Source organism: Cygnus atratus, chromosome 2 (assembly GCF_013377495.2).
Source record: "Cygnus atratus isolate AKBS03 ecotype Queensland, Australia chromosome 2, CAtr_DNAZoo_HiC_assembly, whole genome shotgun sequence".
Classification (NCBI taxonomy): domain Eukaryota; kingdom Metazoa; phylum Chordata; class Aves; order Anseriformes; family Anatidae; genus Cygnus; species Cygnus atratus.
The window spans coordinates 26,533,241-26,552,314 of NC_066363.1; the positions used below are offsets into that span (position 1 = coordinate 26,533,241).

The 19,074-nt window shown below is 35.9% G+C and overlaps 1 protein-coding gene across 2 annotated transcripts in view; it reads right to left on the minus strand.

The window, feature by feature from the left end:
• SLC25A13 (solute carrier family 25 member 13) overlaps window positions 1-19,074 on the minus strand; it is a 99,926-nt gene that overhangs the window by 19,333 nt on the left and 61,519 nt on the right. For both annotated transcript variants that reach the window (XM_035545237.2, XM_050709315.1), the window contains exons 10-13: window positions 18,848-18,932; window positions 18,228-18,386; window positions 12,034-12,086; window positions 11,044-11,124 (exon numbers count right to left, since the gene is read on the minus strand). In XM_035545237.2, the coding sequence (XP_035401130.1) occupies window positions 11,044-11,124; window positions 12,034-12,086; window positions 18,228-18,386; window positions 18,848-18,932 (378 nt within the window). The remainder of the gene's footprint in view (window positions 1-11,043; window positions 11,125-12,033; window positions 12,087-18,227; window positions 18,387-18,847; window positions 18,933-19,074) is intronic.

Below are 19,074 nucleotides of genomic sequence, written 5' to 3' on the forward strand. Positions count from 1 at the left end.
CGCACGAACAACTATTCTTGTCTACCACTTAGACTGAGCATACACGGTGTGGTTACAAATTAAAGTCTTTACATAACCCCCAAAATATCCCAAATGTTTCCTATTTTGACCAGAAAAAGCATGATCTTGTGTAACTCAACTGGTTTTGACTTTCAAATTGGCATAATTTAATTTAACTGCATTTACCAAACCAGAATCCTGGTACATATAAAATTGCTATTCTTATTGCCATCAGAAATTAGAATGATAAATTATTTGGCACATACGCTGACTTCAGTTTTGCACTTAAAACATATTAAGTAAGCACTCAAAACAAAAAAATGAGACAGTTTCTTTTACTTGCCTACTCATCTTGCAAAGTCTCAAAATCAAAAAAAAAAATCTTGGAAAGGTCTTTCTGGTGAATTTTAAATTCCTACATAATAAACAGTACAGTCTATGTATTACAAATATTAAGTGTTCCCACATGCCATCACACATTTTTTTTATTCCTAAAAGGATAATATCCCAATTGCAAGGTGCTAATATTCATTTGCGAATTTGCTACACCACAGCCATCCTCTAAAATACACTACTTAACAATTCGTATCAACTGATCTAGGTTAGCACAAATAAACTGCTTTCTCTCAGTATGATTCTTGCAGTTCATTGTGCATGACTCCACATGAAGTGTTTCTTTAATATTCACTACGGGAAAACCATATCAAAACTCAAAAGATGACAACAAAATTAAGTTTAATTTATGATTATTAATGCACCAAAATGTTGAGTAATTTAAAAATCTATAAAATGTTTGTAAGTGAATGCCATATTTAGAGAAAGGAAATAGAAACATACCTGATTTTAAAGGAGAATAAAGGCAAATAATTTCTGAATTTTAACGAATGGGAAGTGTTTAAAGTGCTGGCACACACCAATGTTTGTGTTTGCATGTCCAACCTGGCTGCGGTGATACTTGGAGCATTCCATGTTTGTGGCTCTGGCTAAATCACACAAGCCTTTCTCTGTTTCAGCTTGCCGTTTGAAAAATGGGGATGCTACTACTTACCCACCTCATACAAGCAGGCTCACTGTATTCAAATTTTTAAAGCACTGAGACCCGTATGCACCAGCCACTACCAAAAACACTAAAACAACTGATGTGAGGACTACTGGTTTCATTGCCCACAAAGGACAGCTAACGAAAGACACTGGAAATTTCCAATGAACCCTTTCTACAAAACCGTCTGGGTACTAGCCCAGAACACTGCACAACTTTTGTCATCCTCGGAATTTGACCAAAGGTATACTCCAAAAATCAAATGATGAGTAATTGAAAGCGATGAGGCAGACAATACCTGACAGAAGGTCTCGGTAGGAGGGTTTCTGCCACCTGCCTACTTTGCGATGGAGACGAAGGCTGGTTTGCCATCAGCTGGTGCACAGGCAGTTCCAATGGTAACAGGGACGGTTGCCTGGTGGGGAGCTTTTATCACCCTGTTATTTAACCGTCTATGCTGGTAACTGCAGATCCTTACTCTCAAAAGGGAGCGGAAGCAAACTGGAGATGGCTACTATACTCTCTAATGAAATGATTTCTTGCTTGTCTAGTACTGGTAACTCCTATTGTGTTATTCATCATCATAGTATGCAAGTGTCTCTCTCATAAATATTAATGGCTATTTCCTCCCGGTGCTGCTGTGAGGAAAGTACAATGACTCCAGTTTTACAAGCAGGGGATTTAAGGTAAGGAGGTTAATTGTATGCCCAGTGTGTGTGTCCCCCTAGGTTGACTAGTAACAGTCTCCAGATACCCTGATCTCCAGATCAGTAGCTTGAATCACAATAGCATTGGTTCTCTCTTCCGTCTGAGTTTTTACTTAGTGAATGCAATGAAAGAAATCTCATTCATCTATTTTTTTTTTCAGTCTCTTCAAGGTACTGGCATAAACTGTTGTGGAGAAAACAGACAAAACATAAGCAACACGTCTTATCATACTGCTGATTTTATTTGGTAAAAAGTTTAACTTTTTATTTGGTAACGTCTGCAGTTAAAAGTTTATCTCCTCATTTTAAACTTTTAAAGTACACTCCCAAAGGTAAGAACTGGGATACTATTTTCTTGGCCAGAATAAACACAGTTTAAAGCTCAGGTTGCTCAAGCTTAATGATTTCTCCATTAAACGTCACAAAAATCATTCTGGGATAACTTTTATTAAATGTTTGATATAGGTAACTCCCAGTAACATCAGTTTTTCTAGACTGAAGTTACAAACTTGAATACCCCCAACTACACATTCCTTATCACCTCTTCCATTTTTTTCCATTTTCTAAAGAAACAAACGATCCAATTGGAAAAGCAAATCCATTGCTTTTCAGTTATTATCATGTGATTATACAAAAACTACAATTTAGGCTTATTTACGGGAGCGAATACCTAGAGCCAGTGCATAATTATCTGAAGGGGCCCACAAAGGGCCCATATTATTCAGAAAGAATTTAACATTTGACCTGATCACAAGCAGTTATGGTCTTGTTTGATGTAAAGCAAGAAAATGAAAGGGATATACCTCCATCATCCTCAACCTGAAACACACATTACTAGATATCTGCATGCCTACAAAATGTTCAGTGTGTTTTAAGACATAGACAGCTACTATGCATCCATACATATGTGAAGGTTTATAAATATTTTTTTTTTCACTTTTGCAGTTCTTTAACTCTGTACTTGGTATGATATCACCCAACACCTCTCGATGGCAGTATAGCCTTGTACAGTAACGCTACTATCTATCACATTCCTCCTTCTACTTTCCTACTCCACAGAACAGAAAGGAGAAGTAGGAATAGTTGTTTTGTTGCTTTATTTTTTTGTCCATGGGGAAATACAGTCCACCCTATACCGAAAAAATAATAAAAAAAAAGTTTAATAATGACCAGATTAACAACACCCCAGTTTTAAGAACTCAGAATGCTTTCTACTCCTTCACATGTCCAAATCACCTTGTAATAAATTTTATTGGTAAATAAACAGATTTTCACCTGCCTCATTACACTAAGACAAGAAATTTCCATTCTTGTTCATGTAACTGCATTTTGTGTCCCTATGAGTCTAGATAAGAAATCAATACACCAGATCTAACCCCCCTGAAGCTTTCAAATCTCCATCTGAAAGCTTCAATGTAGGTTCTGAAAATAACACAACTTGCAATTCAGGAAGGAAATTCTGTTTTCCATCCCAGAAGAATGTACTAGGTTCTTTTCCTTTCATTGCTATTGATCATTAACTCTTCTAGCACATCAAATTAACCTTATTTACTACTTTGAGCCATAGCCTTTTTCTTGTTTTCAGCTAAGAGCATTTAGGGTCAGACTGGATCTTTCTTCTTTATCCAAATTGTCACATACCATCTTTTAACATTTATGGATGAAGAAAGGATTACTACTGCTATGAGAGTGTTAATATTTCCAACAATATCACCCAAGGATGGCAATTATGGCAATTAATGGCAACCATTAAAACACATAAGCAACATATTATACAGTTAACCTCTTGAAAAGAAATTGTCTGAAATGTCTTGCTTACTTATTGGATTTACAAGACGACAGACTGGTGCAAGTTCCAAACTTTCTAGACAACTATTTATCATATCCAGTCATATGGGATATCACGGTCAGTTCCAGGCCTTTCCTCCTTGCCACCTGCCAGATGCAACTTGTTTTCTTGTGCAGTTGCTAGCATACAATAATCCTAATTAAAGTCAAGGTTCCTAAAGTACTGAGCATTGTACAGGCACAAAATTAAGATTGTTCCATCATAAAAAAATAAATAAATCTAAATTAAAAAGGCACTCAAGAGATACAAGAATCACCATCCTCATTGCACAACAAAGGGCAACGGTACTAAAAATAAATAATCATAAATGATTTATCACAAAATCACTAACTCTAAGGCTTAGAAGGGAGATTTACAGAGTGCCATTGCAGTGCTTCAAATTACCTGTAAAAGTCTTGGTGTTTATGTATCAAAAGATACCAAACGCATCAGATGAATTGTGTTGAGCTGCTGCACAGGTGATTTCACTATGGACTTGCCTGTTACCAGAAAAGCTACTGAGTAACAGACAGCTGTCCAAAGTGACTGTTTTTCTTATATATTTCAAAGGTGAAAACCTTAATTACGTGGCACTCTGTGTCAAAGGTAAATCATACTGGGCTCTCAAAAGATTGGTTCTGTGTTACCTTTTTTCAGATAAAGCCGGGCTACAAAAATCCAGACAAGCCATCTTGTGCTATTTTGTGTGCTCTCATCTGTGGTCCTATCTCTACAGAATTCTGATAATGCTCTTTAGCAATGGGAGTTCATATAGTAAATACCTTTTCTTCAGACCACGAGGAGATTTCCTGAGCCCTCAATCATCTGCTTTTCACTACCCCAACCAGGCTAGCACAGAAACAGCTTTCATGCTGCTCAGGCAGAACTGTGTTTTTCCCCAGCTAATCTTTCTTGTCTTCCGAGGACAGACTTCTCTTGGTCTGGCAGAGGTTTTAGTTTGGGCAGCACAAACAGCGAACACTGCTATAATCACGAACTCTTGTTAATGTCCACATGTACATAAAACGTAAAGCAAGCCCCTTCAAACATTCCCGTAAACGTGCTCATAAATAGAATTGTAATTAGCCTGAAAAGAAGAACATTCCTGCTACTGCTTCATACAGATTTGCAAGACTCAGATACAAGTTGTGACAACTTCCCTACAGTAGTTTATTAATAACCTGGCTAAACAGAAACAAACAAGAGTATGGTTTGTTTATAAGCATTGACCAGCTCCGCCATGGGAAAATAATTTAAAATTGTGGATTTGATATTTTCTATGTTATAGGTAATTCAGTTCTCAGAAGCCCAGCCAAAAAAAATCAAAGTGGAGCCTTCTTGATTGGCATTATAAAAGCAATTAAGCCACAGACCTGTCAAATATGTTAACATTTGGCTCTGTCTGCTCTACTTGTCTATTTTGACTAGTTGTGGAATCGTTTAATGATTTACAGACCTTTCAAGTCTTAAGGCATGGTAGCTGTATTAAAACTGTGACCCATTATTTCTTGGTCACATCATAAATTACTGTGACATCATAAATATCTTCCTTTTTCTCTTAGAAAGCTAGATTTTAATTCCTGATTTGAGCTTGAGGTTTTGCTTTCTTTTTTTTTTTATTACTATTTTTGAACTTGCACTGGTAAACACTACGATATTTTACTGCCTGTAAAAGAAGTAGTAACAGGAGAAAGGGATGGGTAATAAAATATAATTGTCAAAACAATTATGTTTTAAGCTATAATGCATCTTCATATAAACTTTTTCAGTCAATATTTCTAATAAAATCATAAAAAAAAAAAAGAATGGAAAGAATATGAGGTATGCTTGCTGGAAAAAAAAACGGGCTTTTTAATAGTTCAGAACTGCTCTATAATAAGAAATATATCAGCCTACATCTATGCACCCTTTCTTGTTTTACAGTTTGTAAAAATTCCACCCCTAATCTGTGTCTCTCTCTTTTTTTTTTTCCCCTTAGGAAGAAGGGAAGTGAAAAAGAAGAGGAGAGGGGAAGGAAAAGGGGAAAATACATCTAATTTGTTATGGGAAAATACACTTCGAAAAAAATTAAAATTGAATGAACTAATCTAAAAGGAAAATTCAAAATAGAGCGATATCATGTTCTGCATAACTTCTTAATGTATTCAGGAAAGTCCAGTTTAAACAGGTATGACCGGGTGAAAGATGCAGCGAACTATTTTTTAAAACATCCAAACCTGCAAGGAAATGTGGGGTGAGGTCAAAGAAAAGCAGGAACCCTACACCAGGAACTTCCCCACCCTTTGGTACAACCTCTGGGAAGGGCTATCATGTTACTGTATGTTGCCTTCCCATACTTTACTGTAAGGCTTTAAAATAAGATTAGTTGAAAATTTATCCCAGACAATTAAAACAAAGCAGTGTTGAAACACAATGGGTTTGCAAACGTGAAGTTAAATTTAAGTCCGTATCAAGCTGCTCTTTTTTGTATCGGTTTAAAATTACTTAGAACCAGTATGCTGAAAATAACTACAATTAGTAGTTCAGAGAAGAAAACTATACTTTAAAATATCTAATTAATTACAGTATATTCTGTTACATTATATTAATTAAATTAAATATAGTTTAAATCTGATTTATTTAACAAAATCAATTATCTGCAGTAAATACTCTTATTCTCATTAAGAACAAAGAAAGTATTAGGAGCCTTTTCTTAAACAAGAAATGTGACTGTTGGGCTTTTATACGTGTATGTAGAACTGCTCTTTAAAGCAATGGAAGTTACAGTTCCTGGCTACAGGGAGAATAGACATCTTACAGTAAATCAGTTAAGTGTACAAGAAAAGAAATGTATGCCAGTTGCTTTCAAAGTTAATATGAGTAATTGTAAAGAAGACCATTATTACTTAAGTATCTCAATAAACTATACCAGGACTTTTCTGTGGTAAGAGTTGTTCATAATTTTTTTTTTCAGATATACACGCAGGGATTCCGCCCCTGCCTTCTTAATGCTCAGTTTCATTTTTATCCATAGCTCAGAATTCCTTGCCAAATAGATCAGAATTTTGTCAGATTTTGGTTTCTGAAAAATGAAAACAAGAATAACACCTTTAATATCATTTAGCCTCCAACTTAGAAATGTCTGAATTTTTCTAAGTTACAGATCGAAGAAGTGTAGGAGTTGTAGTCCATCTCTCTACCTCAAATACAATGCAAAAGAGAAAATGCAGCTCAGATGTGGACTTATCTTTACTGCTCTCTGAAACATAAAATAAATGTTGTAAGTAGCTTAATAAAACTATTTGCACTGGACTGGTTATTTGGCACAATTCATCTGGAATTTCACATCATATTCCCTCATAAAAATTAATTCTGGACAGGATTTTACACACTTTCTAGATGAACTCCATCTTAACCGTATCTAATTTTTATGTTCCATGGCAGAGTTGAGGCTGTCCAAGCAGGTCCAATATGTTTCAACTTTATGATGATTACTATAAAGTCTCTAGAAATATGCCTAAAATTGTCTTGACAGCTTAAATAAAAGCAGATCTGTACGGGGTCTGTAATTGTACTGTGCTACATGATTTAAACTAGCTAATAGTGAGCACACACTGAGCAGCTGGGAAGGAAAAGACTGCGTGCACTTGGGAAGAGGAGGGAGAGCAGAAGGAAAGGTTACAAAGCAAAATGTTTCCCCTTTTCTTGCAGAACATTAGGCCTCCAATTTACCTATCTAATTGTATTGCTATAAGCAGACAAGTCCATGTATATTATATAGCTGCTTCTTTTCAGCCATGCTATAATACTTCTCCTGTTTTTAATACTTTATGTGTTCTGATCGCTCTTTATTTTGAATCTTTGCATTTCTTCCCCTGTTAATTCCAGAAACACAGCGTGTATTTTTCAATTAAATGTGAAACTGTTTCATATATTTAAGGAAATAAACAAAATGATTGTCTCATCTAAAACTGTAGTGTTAACTAAGTAGCTAAAATTTCAAAACCCCCAAAATAACCTTTATGACACTTTTATTACAGATAGTTTTAGTTGTTTAATATAACCCCACAATAGGAATAATAACCAGTGCTGTATCAAAAAATATCAGATTATTTTTAAATGAAGCTTTTCAGTAATTAGGTTGAAAAGAGCAACTAAAGCGACTAAAGTCAGTCGGAGTAGTGGTTTTTTTTTTAAATATAAATTAAAGACCATTAAAAAAAGACTACAAGATCATTGCCACTGTAAATAAAGAGACTAAGTTGCACTTACAGCTTACCCAAACTCATCCTTTTACCTAAGAATCCCTGAAGGAAAGTTACGGCATCAGCAGAAATCAAGCCTAACATTTTTTGCACTTTTTCATTCGAGGAGGTTAAGTCAGATTTGTCATTTAGAGGCTTAGCAGATCATAGCCCTACAGTATCATTACTCTACATCTTGGAACCGGAGCTTTTTACTGGTCCAATAATGGTAAGGGCTATATAGGATTCGCATGAGTGATAAGAGTTCTAAATACACAGGAGAGACCAGTGTTCATGGTGGGTGTCAGTCATCGTACAAATCTTTTCCTATATATTGACATAGGTAACAAATCCTGTAGTCCCTAAGAAAAATTCTTACAGAGGAGATGGAGATTTTGAGCCAGTGATTTACATAACAACCCTCCTTAAGATTCTGTATAAAAATATCCGGGCTGTACTTTTAATTGTATTCTTGAGGGTCTCAAAAAAAAAAAAAAAAAAAAAAAAAAAAAAAAAAAAGCCTCAACCTATCACTTTCATCTTCACATAATAAAAATCTATGAAGCAGGCTGTTAACTGAACTAAGTGCCACGAGGTCAGGGAGTAAAGGATCTTTCTATTTTCTTCTTTTCTTCTTTTTTTTTTTTTTTTTTTCAGGAGAGAAAACAGTTGACAAAACAGAAAAAGACTTGTTCAATGAAACAATCAGCTTTAGTTGCAAGTGCAAAAGTCAGCCATGTGTACTAATTCTCAGTAATTACGATGCAAAGAGCGCTCCTTAGGGACTTAAAAGTCAACGACTGGCAATGGTTGGGCGACCAGCAGAGTGGAGCTACTCAGGTGATACTGACCCCTTCAAAGCCCTTTATGTTACTAAACAGCCAAAACCATCCAAGTATCTGCTTGGTCCTCCTTTTCTTAAGTAACAATGCTATAACGTACTTATAGGACTGGAATTTAAACCATTAAAACCTAGCATGAATCCCCCCACAAAACCCTTGCTTAAGCGATGAGTGCACTCCAGGGAAATATAAGCACAGAAAAAGGAAAATTTAACATCTGTGTTTGTAACACAATCACAGCTGAGAACTGGATGTGGAGACTGGAAAGGTGATAGGGCAGGTTTCCTTTTAAAAAATTCATCCTAGTTGGCTGCCCCTTTTTAGACTCCGACACATCATGCTCTCTTCTGTCTTCTTGCCTCCCACATAAGCAATTACTACATTTTGAAATGAGCTAAAATCCAAGGCTGAAAATTTTCAAAGGCATTCAACAGTGTCCTTACTGTTTCCATTGAAATCACAAGCTTCACGCTAACTTAAACTGGGACAAAAAGTTAGGCCAGTCCAATACTGAAAGCTTGAGGAAAAGGCCTGCCTTCGGCATCTCACATTTTATGTATATATTTACACCACGAGAAAAATTCATCTCCTTTCCCCAAAACACTAGGCAGCACTTGTAATGACAGTCTCTGTTGCTAGTCTGAATTCAGTTTAAAATTACAAATAAATAAATAAATAAAATAAAACCACAAAGACCACCTGCAGGAGAGACAAGTCGCAACCTATCTGCCTGGCACCAGACTATGCCCTTAAGCGGGGCACTCCTGTTAAAAGGAAACCCGGGGCATTCTGCCACCGCACGTCTACTGCTAGAACCTTATGCAGCATCCCATGCTTAACGTGTATTTCAAATACCAAATATGACAAGCCAACGCTTACAGAATGTTTAAAATACATCTCAAGCCACCTATCTCTTCAAGCGGATCCCCAGTTTACAATGAACTACTGGCAAAAAGCTTGCTGCAGTACTCACGAATGACAGGTCTCTGTAAAGAGTGCTTTTTTTACCGCATTAAAAAAATTCTCAGCAGTCAGTAAAAACAAAAACTCTAGATCAAATGGCATTTTAAATGAAAATTTTGCTGAGTTTCTATGGCTGCTATGTTCATAAGATGTTTTATTAGTGTAAGGGGCAAATACTTTTTCCTCTGCAAGTACTTTATTGCATTTTTCCTTCATTTACAGCATGCGTTTTATTTAGGGCTTTAGAGACCCACATTCTTCTTCACCCCCCCCCCCTTCTTTTTCTCCCCTGAATGCTCCTAAAGTTACAGAACAAGGGATCCTACCTGGCAGTCTACAACAGGTCAGTGATCAAACAGAGGGAGCAGTGAGACAGCAGCCAAATCCTGCCCCATCTCCTGAGAATTACAGAAAGCCGGGGCTTCTCAGCCTGCAACGTAATCAAGCCACTGCACCCTGAGGCTTAGATAATCGCAGCATGCTCTCCGCAAGCACACACAGAACAGATGTCTGCACCTACCAGGGTTAAGACACAAGCAGTTGTTTTTAAGTTGCTGCTCAATCTACATTTTCAACACAGGTAGAAGCTGCTTGAAAATGTGACCTCATCTGTCTTATGACAACAGAAACAAAGATAGATTGAAAATATACCAACATTGCTCTGCCCCAGTGATCAAAGCCAGTTTAAATAAACAGTGTTCTTTATCTGTAAAGTGCACTGGTCTTTGAACAACTATTCATTTTACTTCAAGTATTTGCATTTGCTAGAACAAAATCAATACACCAGATAAAGTAAGCTGTAATGTGAACAGACAGAACTAGACCAAAATGTGAAGTATTATCATTTACCCAGTAATATACCAGTTGTTCATTAAGATACTACTCCGTGCAAGGAAAACAATCTTAAAAACGTAGTGGGTTTTAAACACAGCCTACATTCAGGAATGCATTATGCACTGAGTTAACATTACACAGCCTACGTCTGCTACGAACTCAAAAGAAGCATGAGTAGTTTTTGCCATTTCAAGAAGCCAGTATCACTGCAAAAAGTGAAAATTAGTGGGCACAATAACACATCAAGAAAGAAGTGACGTGGCAGAGTGGGTGCCACAAAGTAGTAACTAATTATTAACTTCTGGAAAGGTTAGCATGAATCCTCTTTAGGCCATAAGCTACAGCCAACATTCATAAAGACACATTCTTTATTAAGGAAACAAACTCTAAGCTGTGAGAATTATACAGCGCAGTTAAAAGGCACGATGCACAGAAACATTTACCCTTTCATCAAGAGCGGCTGGCCTATCTAGGAAAGAACTGAGATGCTCTAGTAGAGTCTGCTCTTGAACCGGATCTGTGGTTAAACAGAAGCCTTAGTCCACATAGTTAATCTTACACACTGTACTTTCATGTATCTCATATGAAGGAAATTAAAGATACTTACACAGCCACCAGCAAGAATTTCTGCAGCCAGCGGGACAGAGCCATCTTTACTCATAAACTTATCTCTCACAAAATCATTAACCTTAAAAAACAAACATTTATGAAAGTTGATAAATTAAAAGGTTGGAGAAAACACTCATGAGCTGCAAATTTTGTGCAGCTGAAAATGCAAATACAACCATGAAGCTACCAAGCTAACAGATATTAGATAAACCAAATGACATATTGCAAAGTTAGCTATGATTTTCTTTCCATCAAAGATTTTCAGCATTCAGTAATGAATGACTGGAAAAAAAAAAAGTCAGTAATTAAATAATATAATCACTATCTAAAAATTAATAATAAACTCATTTAAGATTTTAGAAACGTTCACTACATTTGGAAATTTAAGCATAAATCCAAATTAATATCAGAATGTTTAATAAGTTTTAATGCAATAGTAATTCCGTTAACAACATTAAGTACCTTTCTGTTTTTAAAATGCATTCTACTAGTTTTTATGAATAACCAGTCATTGAGATTGGGATATAATGCAATTTTTACCAACATTTCACTACACGTTCAAATAATCTCCAGTAGTGCAAAAATTAAACATCAAACTACATAAAGAAGCAAAAACTAAAGCCCACAAAACCCAATAAATAGTTACTAAATTTTTGCTCAGGCCTGAACTATTTACAAATAGGATGATAAGATGAAGAAATTGAATAAGCTTGTTATATTTTGGAGCAAATCCAAACAGTAAGTTTTCAGTAAAATTCTTAAAATACACGTGTAAGTATGCGACTTGTGTGCCACCTGTAATGTTCGCAAGCAAGATATAAATAGTTGGTTTGTGCGTTTGTAATTAAGTTTATATCAAGCAAAAATGATGGAATGCAGTGTACCATGTAGCTGACACATTAAGAATAAAAATCCTTAACATGCTAATTGTAATTAGACAGACTTTAAAATGTGGAGAAATGTGAAAATAATCCATTTGCAAACTTACGGTAAGTTTTATGGCCTTCTCTGGTGCTACTCCTAATAGCTGTGGTAACAGACCTGCAACGTGGAAAAGGAGAATTCAATGCATCAAGTAACTTGGTATTAACTAAACAAATCAACAAATGTATGTAGAGATCACCACCTAGAAACGGGCAATTTTTACAGCGATTTTGTGTTATTAGATTTAATGAGAGTACTTAAACATTCCATTTTGAGAACAAACTTTGTGCTACCACTTCAAGTGAGATTAACTTCCTACATACACCATAGTTACTTTAGCTTTTTTAAATCTGTGATATTAGCTCGCTTTACACTTAAACACCAATACAGATTTTGCCAACTCTGTTTCAGTACTTTGTGCTACACTAACATTTATTTTCTGCATCTTCACACAAAAACGTCTGAAGACCTTCTAATGAATTTTTAAGATGTAAGATGTGTTTATTTTAAAACTCATGTATGCATTACCTTTTTCTGGCAAAAACAGCGGCATTAGATGGTAGGATCCAAGGGGAAAAGAATCAAAATAATGCAAAACATTCAAGCATGTATGACTGCATTCTTGAGCATTTTACCCAGTTAACTTACCAGTTCTTAAATTATGCTACTTTCTTCCCGGGTATGGAATTTCCTGTTTTATTTTGTTAGAAGTGATGCAGTATAAACTGGAAGTGGGAATCTGACTACTGGTTTCACTTGCCCGAAGTGAATAGACTGTATCTCGTTTGGGCGACACAACCTAAAAACATGCAGAGCTTACCAAATAAGCCTGGGGCTAGAATGGTGTTGTAAGCGTTCACAAGAATAATGAAATTAAGGCACCATTCAAATCACACAGGCTAGAATAGGCTGCTGGTGCAGACCCCTTTGTTTTAGCAGCTCAGGCAGCACCTCTGGGTACTTTCTACAAAGTCTGACATTTGCAGTTCTCCATGGTTTTCTTTTCGGAGAAAAAGAGACAACAATTAAGGTTCCACCTCTAAGAGCTCACTTGCTGAAAAGCATTTTCCCATAAAGCTAAACATCAGAATAACAAAGAAAAATGAATGTGCACTGGACTTGCGTATTCTTCCATTCTGCTGCCATCTATCCACTTTACTGGTTAGTTTCCTCAATAAGAAAAAGATGGCAGAGAATAGCACCAGTTGGGTTGTGGTAGCCAAAAAGCCAGCCATATTTATAAACTATCGCCTTTAAAATTTTGCCTTTGTATTAGTATTTTAGTTTTTAAAGTGTCAAAAAGAGTAATTAATTGCACATACAGCTGATACACATACACACCTAACAGTTACCTAAGAAAACTATGTTGAAATATGATCACATGACTGGATATTTGAACAAAAGAGTGCAGTAATACTAAGTTCATGTACAGTTGCTCAGAAGAAGAGATTTTGCTAAGTAAAATTTCAAAATTTGAATTTCGGAATCAATTTTAGTTGCATAGTTGACTTGAATTCAGACCTCAATGAAAAAACATTAAAACCGTCACAATTGTATAACTGAGTACTATACTTTCTGTAGCACTACGAATAAAAGCAAGGATATACACTGAATACAATTTTTACAGCTTTAATCTTATAAAGACCAAATTCTCTTTGTATCTGCTACAATATTAATCTAAATTTACATCTATGGGACATATGTGGCTTTGTACAGACATTTTTGCTAATGAATTTGTATCTTCAGTGATTAAAAAGACACTGTCTCCAGATGCTAAGAGAGGTAGAGGAACTCTTCATTTGCTCTCATACCTATGTAATAAAGCTATTTCCAAGTGGTACCTGTGCATTCTATACATTATGATTATCAAAACTCAATTCTCTTTATTATTTATCCTTTTGATGGGAGCCCTTTAACACTGTTGAAAGAGTTCTGAGCAGAATAGAGATGCTAAGTTTGAGAAGAAAGATTGCATATCTAGGGACACGTATGAAAATGCTATTTTTCTGTTGGGGTTATCCTGACATGCTGAGCATTTTTCAATATCACTGTGCATTAGCAGATCAGCAATATGTCACAGGCACAGATGTAGGACAGGCTTAGAATTGTCTAAAAAAAATGTATGCTCTTGTAACGTTCCGGAATAACATTTTGCACATAGGCAGCCTGCTAGTATAGAATACAGCAAACACATTATACAACCCATTTTTATATATCCAATGCTCTTTCGTAGCTCTTTACGTGAGAGAGATTACTGAAAGCTGCATTCAGAGTTACTTTCTGAAAGCAGCCTAAATATAGCCAAACAATATACATGCAAGAGCTCATCCAGCCCAGTTGTGGTGATGGTATTGACCACGTCCTATTTGGTCAAAGCATTTTTCAGACTTTTAACAGTGAAACTTTAGCTTCACATAGTGTAATGAACAATGTTTTCCCATCATATTAGAAAAACCTACTGAGTGAAGGAGCTGTTGCTCAGTGTAGGTTAAATATTTGAAACCATTTGGACGTATGATGTTAAGGTGGGAACAGAATACTGCAACATTTTTCTATTACAGGATTCATACGAGAAATTGGGCAATTAATTTCCAGTTGCCATTTAAGCACAGCTCGATCACTTTGCCAACAGGGTATTTATTTCATGAAGATTTTGTGCCGTGACAAAACTTTAGGGTAGGAGTAGGCTTGTACTTCCACTCTACAAAAATGCTACTTCATTGCATATTCTAAAGGAAAGCTCCTGCCATGGTCTTGTATCATTTGCATGGGAGTCCATCAAGAATAATGAAGTTGGATCATCAATAAATGAATGAATGAATGTTAAAATCTAAGATCAGAAGGCATCTGGGGTCGCTGTAGTGCTAGAGCACCATCTTAAGAAATAAAACTAACAGGTTCCTTAACAGTTAATGATCACAGATAACTGTCTTCCACAGCATTTCCTGTCTTTCTCATCCTCTTGGTGAAAAGGCATTATCTGAAATGAAAACCACTACTGAACATTTTAATGAGCTGCATTTTATCTCTGGTATTTTTATTTCCCATAAAAATTCCATCAGGTATAGATGAAATAATCTCTTAATCTCACTGCTTAAGACTGTGAAGCATTCTGTGACTCGTTAGGTGGACACACGATTAAAATAATATTAAGAAATATAGGTGACCTCATCAGTTGGAAGAGATGTTGACAGATCACAGCTTCCAAAATCTTCTTATATTTGCATATGTATAAGTACCTGTGAGTTTCTAAATACATATTTCAGGTATAAATGTAGCCACAACAGTAAATTATAGGTACCTGAGATGAGTTTTCTTTTAAGCCACGCAGAGAAAGAGACATGAAAATTTTATCTCTGATGCACAGTCTTAACAAAAATTAATCTAACAACACCGCATTCAAATAATGGATATCAGAAAGTTAACGATTCTAAAGCGGTTGATATCACATTTGTTGTTAAAATCAAAGCATCTTCTCAGTAGAAACGCCGATTATCCTTAAAACCAAATTTGCATTAAACAGAATTTAGTGCTCTCTGTACATCCACAAGATGGTGTAATTTATCCTTATCTGAGATGGTGGTTTAGAACATGGTGGTTTTGCCCTTTTCATGTTTGGAATAAAATAATGATTTAAAAAAAAAAAATCAGTTCATTTCACTGGATGTAACTATGTGCCTTGTATTAAAAATATCCTCTGAAATGGCTGGGTTCAGAGTAGGGTTTGTAATTCCTGCTGGCTATCTTGCAGTGTGGTATGACACAGACCACTGCTCCAAATGTTTCTACAAGTTTTTTTTGTTGTTCTTTTTTTTTTTTTAAAGGTTTTGCATCACTATTCAGCTAAGTAGGAGAAAACTACCAATTACTGCTCCCTTCTCCAGTGGAAGAAAAAAAAATTGCTTAACTCTGAATGCACCACAGTATGAGAAAGAATAGCAGTTACTGACGAGAAGCAATAGGTGATGTAGTTCAGTTTGTCTTGGCTAGTGTGGTAATTAAGATTAGAATTAGATGATTCTTGCTATAACTTTACTGCGCTACACTGTGTAAATATACTGATGTATAAAATGTTCCTTGCAAATTTTTCTGTCCTCTCTCAAGCTCAACTGGAAACCTTTGTTCTGCACTTGGTTGCTCAGCTTTCCCCAACATGATCTACTTAGATATTAGGCAAGAGTCTAAATTTATGGAAATGTATAGAGAAAGCTCCACATTCTTAAGAAGCTTTCACCATTTGACTCTTTTTAAAGAGAGAAGTTAAATCAGGCTGCCTTTTAAGTAGAGAATCTGTACAAGTGCAGGTCTCAATTTGCCTCTGAAATGATGGTGTTCTTTGCCATTGCACAATTTTTCCTATATAATCCAGAAATGAGATTATTGTCTTGGGTTTAGAAGACCAGCACCACCAACCTGTCTGGGATTTTACTATTCTGTATGCCTAGGAAGACTGAAAAGTAGCAAAGGGGATGGAGAATGGAAAACCAAGCTATACTAATGAAGGCTTCAATAGTTCCATGAATTTGGCAATGAAGGATCACTCCGAAACCACAACAAACAAACTGAATTAAGAATCCACATTTTTGACATTTCTGAGTTTTTTTTTTCCTCGGTGAAAAATCACCCTACTTCAGAATTTACATAAGACAGGAGTGGATGGTTGTGGAGTTCTGCGTATTTATTCTTTCAGGATCATGGAAAAAGCAAGCATACATTTGCAGGGAATAAATTTTGTTCTTTAGCCAATAACTGAGACTTTTTACGATCCCGATTGCTATAAACCCTTATAAAATGGAAACCAGGTCAATACCCTTTATTAAATTACTAGGCCTACTCGAAAAACGGTCTCAGTCACAATCGATAACAGAGTCTTCCCATCTCCAATTGTGCTGAAAGAATTACGAAGTCTGTATTTTGTGGAGGAGCTATTTAGCCAACTTGCAGCAACTCAGATCATATATTACAGAGTGCCCATGTATCACTTACTTTTAGAGTTGTTTCACACTTTGTCTCATGCAACTGTTAGAGTGTTTTTTTTCCCATTTTGTTTGTTTGTTTTCCCCTTTCAGGTGCATACAGCTTTGCCAGACCATAATTTGTTCTACTGAAATCTTCTATTCCTCTTTCCTGACTCAACTGTTTTTAGAAATTCAGTTCAGCCATTACAATATTCTCATTTTCAAAATTTAAAAAAGTTCCTAAGCAAGATCGCTAAAAATAAATAATGCAAATTTCAAATCCACCCCAATAAACATGGCAGATGGGGGGAAGATATCTCAATAATGCAGATACTAGAAATATAATTTGCTTTATTTCTTTGACAGAGAAGAACTACAGACAAATGCATAGAACTCAGTAGTTTATGATTCTTTATAACTACTTCTGACTTACCTGAACTTACATCTTTGATACCATAACAGTGACAAGGACAAAATAAAAAATCCATCACTTGACTGCAGGCACTTATCTAAGATGCCCAAAGTGAGGTTGATTTAGTTCCTGGACGGAGCAGATGAGCTTTTGGAGCTTTCTCCATTGACTATAAAGGGAGCTTGGAACAACTAATTTCATAACTTGGGAGTAATGGTTACGTATATTAAGGTAAGTGGGTTGATCCTAGCTAATCTCTCTGGCTGACTCAACACTGACAAGCTCAGAAGAGGTATACATAAAACTTGATAAAGATGACAATTCCCAGTGATCAGCGAAGCACATGGAACTAGTTCAAAGGGATTTGATTTGTCACAAGAGATATCACAAAAGGAGATCTGGTTAATAACAAGGTGCCATATTTTCAATACAGTTGTATGCTTTTAATAGTAAGAAAACAGATGAGAAAGAACACTGAAAAAAACCAACAGAACAGAACAAAACAAAACAAAAACAGAAAGGATGATTTGTCTAACTTCTTACTAAACAGGACAAAACATTCTTGGTACTAAGGATTGCTAAGTAAATGAAAACTTGACTAATAGTATAGTTTTGCTACAGGAAATTGCTACTGCTACCCTATTGCAGATGAGGAAGGCAAGGACAGAAAGGTCCCACAAAGACATTCTCATTACAATGTTTTAATTATCAATAAGTTCACAAACAGTTCAGCTAGAATAGGAATGCAAATCAATATGAGATTTTAAATGAAGCAAAAGTACAAGCCAGACAAAACTGAAGTCTTTACAAAACGGTCTTAAAAAACCATTGTTCCCCTGAACTCTTCATTGTATCTTACCATTAGTATATGCCGCCTTTCAAACTTACCTCTATAAAGCCCAAAGAAACCTTCATAACGTAGCACTTTCTTGAAGCAATCAAAGCTGTTTTTATACATAAGTTCTCCCACGAAAGAGCCTGTAGAGCGCTGGTTTTGCATACGAGTTTTTACCAAATCAATTGGGTAGACTGCCGTGGCTCCAACAGCTGCAAATAAAAATCAAGCTGTAAGAAAATAATGATTTGTGGTGTTTGACTGCAACTGTCATCTTCCACATTTCTCTCTCTCTCTACATTTGGTTTTATCTTTTTTCTCCTTATTATGTTCTGGATATATAAAACTACCACCCACAATTTTAACCAAAAGCATTTATTGACCTTACTTCATTATTAATCTGATTCTTCTGAAACTGGTTTGGTGACAAATTAAGTAGAAACATCACCCGCAAACTCCAACAATTTTTCAAAAATTCCATAAATTCTTGTAGACCAGATCACCTCTTCCCCTTCCATTTTATAGTCATCCCAGTCCTTAGATATGGATTCAAGGGAAAGATGGGGAAGCCTTCCACACTCAAACGAAAGGCAGAAGGGGAAGAAGTGCAGAAGAAAAACAAAACAAAACAAAACAGTGAAGATGAATACTATTTTGCTTAGCCATGACTAACCTCCAGCTACTGAACCAAGGGCAAACCTGTACGCTGATTCTGCAATCTGGATGAGAACAGGTCGAGACACATCACCTGGAGCTTTCTGTTCAGACAGGATTTAAAATAAAAGAGAGGACAAGAAAAATAATCAGACATTTGTATTTCATGAGGGAACATCTCATGATTAGACAGTATACCTGGAGAAAATCCCAGAATACATTGGAGATTTTGTTTTTAATTATTAT